Below are 12295 nucleotides of genomic sequence, written 5' to 3'. Positions count from 1 at the left end.
GCTCAGGTGAGAGCCACTGTCACAGGACTTCATCAGCCTCCACCAGTGGAGTGGGAACAGTCTCCAGCTCCGTATTTCACAGTACAGCTGAATGGACTCGAGTGGTTACAACCCCCTAAAAGCTCATTCTAGGCGAGCTGAAGTTCAAAAGTCAAACTGTTGGTTAAAGTCTGGAAATACACAATTGCCTACGCTGCTGTTCTCAGCATTAACAATCTTTTTATTATCCTTAAAGAGATCTGCTACTTTCGCAGTGATTTATTACAATGACTGAGATGTGATCAAGAGGAACAAACAATTCCAGTGGGGAGTTCTGTGAGTAAAACAGGGGAGAAAAGAGATTGTACAAGAGGGAAACCAAGTCAATGTTCAGCCAAGTGGAGAAAGCTGGGAAGGTAACTTTGAGCACAGGACCTCTCCCTCACCCACCAAGGTCTCCTACTATAATTACAGGCTCCCGAGTGCTGCTGGGGCTGCAACTGCTTCACTGGACACATACAAGACAGCTTAAGCAGACAACTCAAGGTGTGATGAGCAGATGATCCTGTACTAAATCACTAGTTAACACACACCACAGTCAAGCTGAAACTTCATCAAGGTACTATTCAAGTGCAGGCGAAAGCTGCTGCTCCAACAGCACCTTTTACACCGAAACCCACGTATTTGCAGGTTTGATGTTTGAGGAATGAAGTCAAGAGGGCAAAAGCACACGTGATGTTCAAGCTGCTCCTCCAAGTGAACATGCCCCCGTCAGAGCCTGCACTCACCAGGCCTCAGCGGGGATAAGCTTGCGTAAGGTGAGGTGGGGCTCAGCAAGGACTGGCTTTAGTGGGTGAAGCTTTACAGCTGTGGCTCTGAGCACAGAACTGCCTCAGTGCTGGTGTTCATCCCTCATACTGCATCAGCCTTCAGGGAACACCACACATTCTGAACCAGCAGAACAGCCCCTGTCCTGAGCATGTTTCATGAAGTACTTTGAGAGCGTGGAGCTGCAGCAGTGCAGCTCAGGAGCTGGTCAGCACAGAACTCACTCCCCAGGCACATTTCCAGAGTCACACAAGTGGAAAAAATTAATAATCCAACCCTGAGTCTCTATAAACCTCCAACCCCAGCACACACCTATTGTCCCACCTGTTGACACAACAAATACATCTGTCTTTGTTGTGAACTCCAGCTATCGCCCTGCAGTGACTCACTCCATCCTTACGTTCACTCCTGTGGACTCTGTCACCCAAGTCACACAGCCCAATTAAACCTCAATTTATTTTTTTTGGTGTAGTTAGATACAGTTATTCCAGCAAGAACCTTATCTAAGCTGTGGATCTGTCACTTCAGGAAGGCAGCCTTGATTAACAAGCAAACACATGGCATTAGCAGCTTCGGAATAAGGGAGCAAGTGAGATCAGGCACCAGAGGTTCTGCTGCGTTGCACGAGGCCTCCTACATGGCTACTCCCTGAACTACAGCACCACAAGTACAAGGCCTGAGAAGCAGGGAGGATAGCCAAGTGGATGGAGTGAACAGATGAGACAGGTTTGGATGGCAGGATCTTGATTAGAGGAGCAGGTCAGAAATTCAACAGTTCACCAGGACCAGGCGTCACAGCACAGACACCAACACCGAGCACTGTTATCCCAGCAGAGACACTTCGTATTGCTGAGATGTCTACACAACAGTGGGGCAGCAAGGAATGGTGCAACAGCTCACAAGAGAAAGCTGATGATCACTCAGCTGGTATCTGGATGCAATGTTAATGTTTGAATGAATGGCTGAGGAGGAACACCATTTACAAGCTACACTCTTTGAAGAGTGTATTTAATTCCTCTTTTTAAACCTGAACTATTCTTTATGGGTAGATGTAATAAAATAGAGGAAAGAGCACCTACCAGTACAAATATTGGTCTGGGGCTGGGCTGAGCTCCCTTCATCTGCCCACATCAGCAGCAGAGTCCTTGCGCAACAGAAGTCCTGGAGCAGGAAAGGAAAACAGGCACAAGCAGCAGTGCAGAATCAGGTACTGAATGTGTTTAAGGAACTTCTGTTAGTCCAAGGCTAGAAGGCACAGAGCTCACAAAACCGAGATGACACCAAGACTCAGCATCAGCTCCCTGGGAGGGCTGCACACCCACCGGATGCCAGTCTGAATTCCAGAATCACCTGTGCTACCAAGGAACACCATGGGCAAACAAGGACAGAGGCAAAGGGATCAGCACAACCCGGTGTTCAGGTTGTGTTGTTTCATAACCAGCAAATCCACTCAGATGTACTTTTAAAAATGTGTTTGTCCAGAAAGTTCTTGGAATTTATTATACACATTTAATAACAGCTGATACTCAACATTCAAGTGTTGAACTAAGTTTACAAGCACTTTAGCATACAATGTATACTTATGCTAAGAAACAAAGAATTCAGCATATAAGGAAGTGCAGAAGGAAACTACTTTAAAGATCTCCCCTTCCATCCAGTATCTACATAAACCTGTTGTATTTTTAAACCCCTACATGCTGTCAAGTAAAAAGACTAATCAAATATCTACACTTCACTGTGCGTATCATGTCTACTTCAGATGCAGGACAGAAATTTCCAAGAGCATGTTCCATTCCTCCTTCCAGAGGAACCTCAGACTTCAGAATTGACTGGATTTCAGAAACAGAGCTTGAAACTTTAAAAGAATCCAACAGTAGCAATCCAGTGAGTTTCAGATATGGTTATGGGAAGGCAGCGAGGCACCAGGACTCAGACCAGTGTGGACAGGACTAAAGCTCCTCAGCTACATTACTCAAACCTGCCATGAATTCTGTGCAAGACCTTGAAACATTTCACTTGTTCCAACCAGCAAATGTTCTGTTTGTTTGCTTTAAGCTTATCCATCCTCACAGAGCTGACCAGGTGCAGAGACAACGGGAACATCGCTGAATTAACCAAGGGCTGTTGCTGCTGCCCCAGGGCAGTTAAAAACCAAAAGCCCCAGTTTTTCAGAAGCCAGCATATTGGATCAAATACTTTTTCGTATCTGTGTATTCATTAACCCTGTACAAAAGAAAGCTGATTAGCAAATGTAAATGTTCATATAAAAATAGCCAACATCTGTTTAAATTTAGAAATTTATTTTGTTTAATCCACAAGCTTTATATAGCTTTAGTTAAAAAAACAAAAACAAAAAACAGTGAAAACATGACAATATCCAAAGTTTGGGTTCCTCAACCTTTCAAAGAGCACTCTGAAAGTTGCTTATACCATTGAGAAGAACCGTAACGAGACAAGATTTATGAGTGGGGCAATGACAGCTCACAAACAAAATTCATGGAACTGAAGGAATTTTTTCTGGGACTGCTGATAATGGAAACTGCCCTTTAAAAAAAGAACATAAAAATACAAATGAAATTCCAGTGTTCCAAATCAACATCAGTATAAACCCACAGTGTCCTGGTAAACAACATGCTTTCATTTATGTACCATTCTATGTTGCTACTCCTGATACGTTTTCATGGAGACTACACAGGCAACAGTAGAGAGCATTAAAAGATCAGTACTTTCTTGGTAATTCTGCAGTGGTTTTACTTCTGGGCAAGCTTACAAACCACAGAGGTTAGTAGCATAACATAAGTGGATACAAAAGAAGTCAAATGAGACCCTCACTAAAGGCTTTGTTGAATTTCAAAGAAACTAAGGGAACCGATGGTCATGTTTAAAACCTTCGAAACAAAATCCTACTGCTTCTAAAAAGTCTCACTCTAAATGAAATTATGTTGACTGCCAATGAAAGAATGTCACTAGTACACTGTGGAAACCTCTTGTAATGTAAATCCATGCCCTTTGTACATGGTGAACCTCAACCTAGCAATTATTACAACAAATGTTATATTCTAAAGCTCAAACACATTTAGCAATTTGAAATTGAATTCTGAGTACAAACCAAATAAAATGTACATTATATCAAAGGATTCGGCCTAGGATGGTGGGGACACTTGCGCCTTCCTCATCGACCTCAGTGCCTTCTCTCGCAGGTGTTTTTCTAGATCATCAAGGTTGTCTTCTGGTTCGCTTTCTGTTTCCTTCAAACAGAGAAAGCATTTCTTCACACACCGAGAGCCGACCCAGGCTGCAGCCCCCCACCCCATGTTGCAAATCATCCCCTAACACCAAGAGACACCAAGCTCCATTTCTGAAGCAAGTTTAGGACATGAAGAGCATGGTGCATCCACCCCCATCTATCTCTTATACTGGACTCTTAACAAGGTACCAAATTCCTACCTTTTTGGGTTCTGTCTCAGCTTCCTGGTCGTCCTGTGCTGAGGTGGTATCTGCTGCAGCCACAGCAGCAGCTGCTGCAGCCACTGCAGCCTTTTCCTTCTTATGTTTTTTGTGTTTCTTGTGCTTTTTATCCTTTTTATGCTTCTTATCCTTCTTTTTCTTCTTCTTTTTCCCACCCCCGTCTTGATCTGAATTCTGTAACAAACAATTCAACAGGTATTACAACTCAGTCCTCAGCTTTGAAAAATGCATGTTACAAAGTCTTTTTAAGAAGTTCTAAATTATTAAATTATTCCAAGGATTATTTCCCCCACCCCATGAATAACCTCAGGTGTTCAGCAGCTAAGTCTTATGAAAATAACTTGTCACATAACCCAAAACAACATTGCTATTATTAACAAACAAGTACCCTTGCAGGTGATGGGCTCTGAGTTGGGCTTTTAGCCTTTTTTTCAGGTGACCAGTTTGCAGAAGGAGAACGAGACTGAGTGGGAGATGGAGGTCCTTGATGTTTTTTGGGTGCTGGCTCAGGTGATCCTGATGCAGACCGTGATGAAGACACCCGTCTTGCAGATCGTGGACTTGGCGTTGGAGCCCTTCAAAACACAAGAGCCACAATTAGAGATGTTAAGAGGCAAACCAAGAAAATAAAGAGTAATGAAAATGTGAAATGAACGTATGTGATTATAAGGTGGTTAAGCTGCCACTTCAATATAAGATTAGTTCCTTTGCTAGCATGTGTTCCAAAGGACAGAACAATCTAATACCACCATGGATCCATAGTATAAAAGGTTATTGCAACTTGAGAGCTTGTCAAACAGTACTATTACAAATGATTGCTCCCTTTCTTTTCATATGACTAATTTATAGCCCCACTAAGTCAAGAGAAAAGCAACACTACTTTTTCATCCAATGGAGAAAGAGTGCAAGATACTACATGCAGCTATGTTGTCATTCTGAACAAATTAAGAGGCCAGTAGCACTTCTGACTGCCTGCTTGTAAGAACAGCAACACACCAAACTAAAAACATGTAGAATTTCAGCAGTTTATCTTGGATGACCACTTCTGAAATGGTTTTTGAGCTAATGAGAAGCGTTACTGACTTCAGAGACAGCTCATTTTTCTGTGAACAAAGCTACCTATGAAACTCTCAAACTTCGTTCCCCCTGCTCAGTCCCAGTGCTTTGCTGTGCTATGAAAAGACCCCTCTCACTCTGCATAAAGTCTCTTCAATGCTCCCCCTGTGCTGCACTTTATTTTAGCAGATGTTTCCAACCTAATAAACTTCTGAAAAATCAGCATTATAGTTGTGGAACCCAACAGAGCCACCAGTGCTCGAGCAACCTAAAGACATGAGAACCTTTTTATCACAATTCTTTGCTAGTCCCAGTGCACTAAACCCAACCAACCAAAGAAAAAAAAAACCCTCACAAAACCACCACCACCAAAGATAGATTCTTTTACTTTGTCTTCTTAGGTTCTGGCGTTCTTGAAACCCTCCTGATGGGTCTAGTGCTTGGAGATGGAGACTGTCTTCTCTGGGGTGAAGCTGAAGCTCCCCTTCGCGGTGGTGGTGGGCTTGCAGAGGTATGAGAAGCTCTAGGCCGTGGTGAAGGTGAATGCCTTTTGTTTTGTGGAGGAGAACGTGTTTCCCGATTGGATCTACTGGGAGGAGATCCCTTCCGGTGCTTGGAAGATTGCGAAGGCGAACGCCTTTTAGCAGTTGGTGAGCACCTCTGTTTTGGTGGTGGTGAATGGGAAACTCTGCGTTTGGACTGTGGAGAAGGGGATGCCCTTCGTTTAGGTGGGGGAGGAGGAGAGGCTGTTCTTCTCTTCGGTGGTGGTGAAGGAGAATATCGTCTCTGTATTGGTGGAGAGTATCTCCGTGGAGAAGGTGAACGTCTGCGTGGGGGTGGTGATGGAGACCTATGGAAAAAAGCACAGATGTTCAGGTGCCATATGGGCATATGAGTTGGTTACAAGTGCCTTACAGGGAAAAAGAACTCTAAAAATTCTTTAAAACTTCATTTAACACCAAACTTTCAAAATCACCTGAATGGGTGTTATTCAGTATCTGCTACAGCAATCAAATGATAACCAGGCCACACATCTACCACATCCAGTCTCACCAGCAAAACTACACTCCCCTCATTAAGCTGGGAATCAGGGAACTGGTATCCTGGCATTTCAGTTTCCATGGTGGCATTTCTATTTCCATGTCCTAGCTGGCAGTCAAAAAAGCAGAAGCCCCCACTTTGTGATACAATGCAGTACATTACCTTCGACGAGGCAGCGAAGGGGAGCGCCGGCGCCGGGGTGGAGGGGCAGGGGAAGGGGTGCGTCGCCGCCGTGCTGGCGGGGGTGAAGGGCTTCTCCTCCTCCTGCTGCAGAGAGAAAAGGATGGCTCAGTGATGTTCAACATGAGATTTATTTCTGTTCTGCTTTCACTGTACAAATGATCCTGTGCATGCACTTCAACATGAGATTCTATTAGAACTACGGATGGAAAAAATCAAAACCACCTCTTTGTTGTAACGCAGTGATGTGACTGCTAGATCGCACCCCAGGGAGGAACCTGGAATGCCCAGCTGCATCCAGCAGCACAGAACTGCCCTCAGCAGCAGTCTTGACGTTGGACCAGATTAGACAGTGTGAAACTGTACTCTTGACACAGCCTGTATCTATGGCTCTGAGATCCAAAATTACTTATTGAAATAGAGGGAAAAAAATCAGAGTTGTTGCTAAACTGCAGCTATCTGGATTATGCATAAAACAAGGCTCTTGCAAGGTTTACAGCTGACTTCAGAGAGGAGAAATTTTCATCAAATATACTTTCCTGGACTTTCAAATGAAAGAAATATTGGTATTTTGTAAAGTAAAACATTCCTTTTTCAAAATAGCAATGAAGACAAAATGACTGGATAAAGCACAAAACAAGAGTAACGAAAACACAAAGCAGCTCAGCTGTATAAACTATTTGATTTTTAAATACACTGGTGGTTGTTCTCCAGGGCAATGAGTTAACACTTTTTTACAGATAAGAGTTTGCTCCAAAAACCAACTTCTATGATCTGAAGACCCACCACCTTTGTAATGTCATGGTAGCCCTAATTAAATGTGCATTCACACAGGAGGCACTAGGTGAATTTAGTATGCTGCAGAACAAATTAAGATCTTTGAATTCCAGTGTTTTACTTAGAATTGTTTTACAAGATCCATAAATAGAATGGTTTGCATTTGTAGTATTCATCCTTAATCTCATCTATCATGCATGCTGTGACTATATTCTAGCTAGGTCTTCATGAGATTGCTCGCAAGGGTCACTGTATCGGATTAATAAACCCATTGAGCACCCAGCTTCCTGCACCTCCCTGTATTCTGTGAGCAAACTATTTCACAAATAGAAGTGTTAACAATACTTTCTACACAAGCAAAAATAAAGTAGGTGTTCACTACTAGTCTACCACCATTAGTAGTTCCAAGCATGTAATGAATTGAGGAATTAGAGTTTTGAAAATTATCTGTGACCCAGGAGACAAAGATCTTAAATAATTTGTTGCAAATGTACAGAATGGTGTTAGCCAGAACACCAGTGGCAACAAGAACACAAGGTGATGCTCACCCACCCACTCACCTTACAACCCTGTGCAAATGGAGTAAGAAACCTCCTGAAGAGTACAAGCACTCAGCTATTTTCAGGCATCAGTAGATGCTAATAACATTAGTGCTACTAGCTGTTACAGCTTATGTGAATTAACACAGTGAGAAATGAGGAGACAGAGCACGTGTTCCTCAACATGTTAAGGAGTCACCCCGAATTTCCCTCACCTTACTACGAGTGTGCAAGTCCAAAGGACAAAGGATGGCAACTACTTATCTATGACAAAATGAGAGCTTATCTCAATGATATTCCATATGCAAATCCTATTTAACAGATTCATTTCTAACCAACCTTTTCATCACTGGTGACTGCCACCTCTTTTCCATCTGCATCCTGATAGCAGTGGAGGAAAAACAAAACAGAACAAATCTATCTGCCACATATTTGAGGCAAGAATGAACACATTCAAATGAAGTTTACAGTAATTCTTACCAAACAAGCATAACAAAAATGCAACCTTGAAACAAGGTTGGGCACACTTGACACAACTTAATTCTGCTGTGTATTTTGTTGACAGTTGCACAGCAGAAACAGCAGCATTAACTGAACAGTTAGAAGACCTTGGTTATGCTCAACTTAAGAGAGAATTACCGAGGGGAGGATTCCTTCGGTCGCCTGCGTGGAGACGGTGATGGACTGCGTGAATGGGAATGGCGTCGGCGCCTACCAACTTCCCCATTCTTCACATTCGATCTTTTAGGTCTTTCCTCTTCAGATGAAGACGAAGAACCAGAATCTATGAATGTAGAAGAATCACTCTCTGGAAAATGATTCTCACACTATTAACACAGCTGCTGTTAGGGTTATACTGCAGTTTAAACGACTAACCTCCTCTCCCACAAAGTAAGAAGTCTCTATTTAAAAGCAGTGCAACTAAAAATGTTATTTCAAGTCATAAATATATCCATCAGAGCTGAGGAAAAACATTTCCAGCAACCTAACTGGCCACATAAAATTTGACTAGCCAGGTAATTTAAAAGATGAACTGCAATTACTTATAAAAACATTAGCAAACAAAACCCCATACCAAGCCCAGGTTAATTTACTGATCTCAAGTACAAAAGAGGTCAAAATATTAGGAAATAACCTATTGCAACAACAGGTTAGGTAATCCACAGCAAACAATACTGGTGTATGTCACCAAGAGTTTAAAAATATAACTTTATCAAAACCCATTAACAAGAGAGATATCCTAACTTGTAGAAGTTATACTTTATTTCTCTTGAGCAGCAGTTGAAGTGACTTCATTACAGGTGATAAATCTGTAATTAAGTTTTGCAACAAAACTGCAGTGCACAATTTTAGTAAGTATTTGAACCTAACTGCTAACTACTTCCCGCACCAGTAAACTAAAACAAATGCAGTTTTAGGAAATCTCTACCATCCGTACCAGATGAAGACTGTTGGTTCTGCCTTCTGTACTGACGCCTCTGTTGAACAGAGTCCGCTGCTGCCATTTTACCTCCTTTGTCTTCTTCTGAAAAGGTACATGCATGGACAGAATATTTACACCAAATACACAAATTTGCCTTATTCACACAGAAGCAAAGTCATGCTAAAGCAGATCATCAAGCAATCTCCTTCCGCCTCCCCCAGTCTCAAGATAACATTGAGGCTCGAAGACACTTCAGCTGAGCTTTTTTTTCCCAAGAAAGCTTGGATATAAACATCTGAGTGATCACCTTTATGTCTGAAAACTCTTTCTTTCTATGTCAGTGCTCCAAGAGGGTTCAGCACTTTAACACTGCCTTTATTTGACAAACACCTTGTTTGCCCCACCCAAAACCAGCATGGAAAAGTAAGAGCCGTACCAGATTCTGACAGTTCTGTTTTCCTTGCTTTTGGTGCTGGCGAAGGAGACTCTCGTTTTTCAGTACTCTTACGTTTGAGTGCTAAAAGACAAAGACAAAAATAACTCAGTTCCAGCCCTTAACACTCCTGCATGCTTTTCTGTCAGACAAACTGCACACACCATCATTGAAAAAACAAAAGCACAATGACAGAACTGCTGGGATACAAGTTTTATTTCATCACCTGATGCTCTGCTGGGTGAAACGGAACCTCGGCTTTTCCTTGCACGATTTGACTGCTGGGGTGTTGGAGACCTACGTGGTTTTGGAGGTGGACTTGCTGGTGGGGATGGTCTGTGCCTCCTCCGAGGAGGGCTTGCGGAAGGAGAGAACCTACGTGTTTTACGAGGGGGACTGGATGCAGTCCTTTTAGGTAGTTTCTTTGGTGGTGATCGGGAACGTGAAGAGGAGGAGGAAGAGCTACTGCCAGATAAGGATGCTGATGACCGTCGTCTCCTGTAAATCAAAGAGAACATTAGATTCTGACTAGCCAGCTTAAGAAATGTTTGAGCGTGAGCACAAAGTTACATTTGTTTGCAAGCACATATATAGAACCACATACAACAGCACTTCTGAAACATGGACAGCCTTCAACACTTGGTTTGTGGAAGAAAAAATATCAACCAATCTTTCACAGTTAATTGTTAGTGTTCCCTTTGTTTGCTTTCTGTCAATCTACAGACTACAACTAAGCTTTTGTCCTGGAGGCAATTAGTTTTGTTTGGGCTCTCTGACTTTTGAATGGTTAAGAGAATTCTCCATGTTAGCACATGTGACTGAATGATCTTCACAACAGATCTCTTTTAAGAGAGTTTAGTGTGCAAGTACACTAAAAAAGTTTTTTACCAAGAGGTACAAATTTCAGACAACTTAATAACTCAGACCCATCTCTCCATCCTGGTGGTTTAGTCTGTCATCTTTACTTTGTAATTTTAAAAAGGTAGGGCCTCTAGAATTCTGCGGCAAAATTTGTGGCAAGTTCTGTTGCAATTGTGTACCTGCAGAATCCACCTTTGGCTGCAGAATTCCTGAGAACCTGGAAAAAAGAAACCCTACCTTGAGTGAGATAAACATTTGCTGAAAGGGAGCTCTTGTACATCTTGCAAAATACATGTTTGATGCTTTCCACAGTTTTCCCATTTGTGTGAAATGAACATATTTATAAACTCAAGGAAAAAAAATATAATATAGTCATCACCTTGTCAGAAAAAGGAAGAACTGTTGCTTCCTGAAAAAAGAACAACTGCTGTACACAGGAAGCATCACGTTAATTCTCTTCCTATGAAGAGGGTAAGAATCTAGTCTCTTCCTATGAAGACAAATGTCTGTTTTGACACTGCCAGAAGTATAAAGTTTTCTCTGTAAGGCAACTCAGATCTTTGCTACTAGAGCAATTGCTTATGCTGTCATAAATGTAACCTCCAGCACCAGACAGCAGACCTTGAGAATTTTTGTAAGAACATGAAGAGGAAACAGATTTCACGTCAAAATTAAATTTTGATTGTAGTTTTATGTGATAGAAATGGAAGTCGTAATTAAAAAACTCCCAACAAGGCAAATCCAATTTGTCCTAATTTCTTCCCCAGGCAAAGGGAAAAAAGAAGAGCGTTCAGACTTAAGCAAAAGTGTCATAAGCGATGTCATGTCAACCTACACTGAAGCTATCCAGAGCCATTTGAAAGTTATTCTGAAAATGGCCTTTTTCAAAAAAGTGGAACTCTCATCACTATTTCAACTCAAAAGAAATTGTTTCACAGATACTTTTGTTTCCCCACTATACACTTATGAAATAAGACAGTGCAGATTTACATCACTCAAATCATATGCCTGACAGTACGAGACAAACAAGGGATCTTTGAGAGCACTCATTCCTCACAACTAATGTTCCCCTTCAGCTTTCAAGGTGTCACACTTTCAGCTCTCTCAAAGAAAGGGAACCTTACCGCCTCACAGGGGATCTGCTTCTTCTGTGCCTGGGAGGGGGAGGCATTCGCCTTGGAGGGCTCCTTCTCCTTGGAGATGGCCGTCGTCTTGGGCTTGGTCGCCTTCTAGGGGAGTAAGACCTGTCATAATCAGAAATTCAAATGAAAAGCAACTATCTAATTTTCAGATTTGAGGATATTTATCCTCAGGGCACTGAGCAGGAAGTTGCTTTTCTCCAAGTGCATCCCATTAAAGTAGCATTTAGACTGTGATGCATATATTCAGACACAATCAGTGCTTGAAGTTTCCCAACACCTCTCTACTAAATAGTAAAATAAAAAAAAAAAAAGAAGAAAATTCAAGTAATTACACCTTCAGCACCAAACCTATCTCCTAAAAATGCTACACAAGTCTCACCATCTAACAAGTGCCATACTCAGTAGTAAGCACCCCATTCCTCTCCACTCAGCGTTAGTCACTGTGAGCATCTTCTAATGAACCGGCAAGAAGAAAACAACTCCCAAACACATTTATCCACTGAAAGCATTTTCCTCATTTGGCCTAAAACATCCGTAGCTCAACTCCTCTAAGAACATCACTATTTAC

General features: G+C 42.0%; 1 protein-coding gene across 13 annotated transcripts in view; it reads right to left on the bottom strand.

Annotated features, from left to right (window-relative positions):
- Positions 1–3090: 3090 nt before the first annotated feature.
- The window catches only part of SRRM1 (serine and arginine repetitive matrix 1), a 16641-nt gene continuing 7436 nt past the window's right edge, over positions 3091–12295 (bottom strand). For 6 of the 13 annotated variants that reach the window (XM_061373566.1, XM_061373577.1, XM_061373579.1 and 3 more), the window contains 11 exons: positions 11710–11829; positions 9951–10222; positions 9728–9808; positions 9307–9393; positions 8508–8652; positions 8208–8249; positions 6535–6639; positions 5720–6181; positions 4664–4850; positions 4255–4449; positions 3091–4055 (listed from right to left, as the gene is read on the bottom strand). In XM_061373566.1, the coding sequence (XP_061229550.1) occupies positions 3951–4055; positions 4255–4449; positions 4664–4850; positions 5720–6181; positions 6535–6639; positions 8208–8249; positions 8508–8652; positions 9307–9393; positions 9728–9808; positions 9951–10222; positions 11710–11829 (1801 nt within the window). In that variant the 3' untranslated portion in view covers positions 3091–3950. The remainder of the gene's footprint in view (positions 4056–4254; positions 4450–4663; positions 4851–5719; positions 6182–6534; positions 6640–8207; positions 8250–8507; positions 8653–9306; positions 9394–9727; positions 9809–9950; positions 10223–11709; positions 11830–12295) is intronic. The other 7 variants (XM_061373571.1, XM_061373567.1, XM_061373570.1 and 4 more) reach the window with 7 other exon arrangements.

Source organism: Neopsephotus bourkii, unplaced genomic scaffold (genome assembly GCF_033783945.1).
Source record: "Neopsephotus bourkii isolate Nb327-2 ecotype Australia unplaced genomic scaffold, CSIRO-AGI_Nbou_v1 NB_1632, whole genome shotgun sequence".
NCBI classification, from domain to species: domain Eukaryota; kingdom Metazoa; phylum Chordata; class Aves; order Psittaciformes; family Psittacidae; genus Neopsephotus; species Neopsephotus bourkii.
Note: the sequence above shows the minus strand (reverse complement) of the source record. Positions and strands in the feature narration are given on the sequence as shown.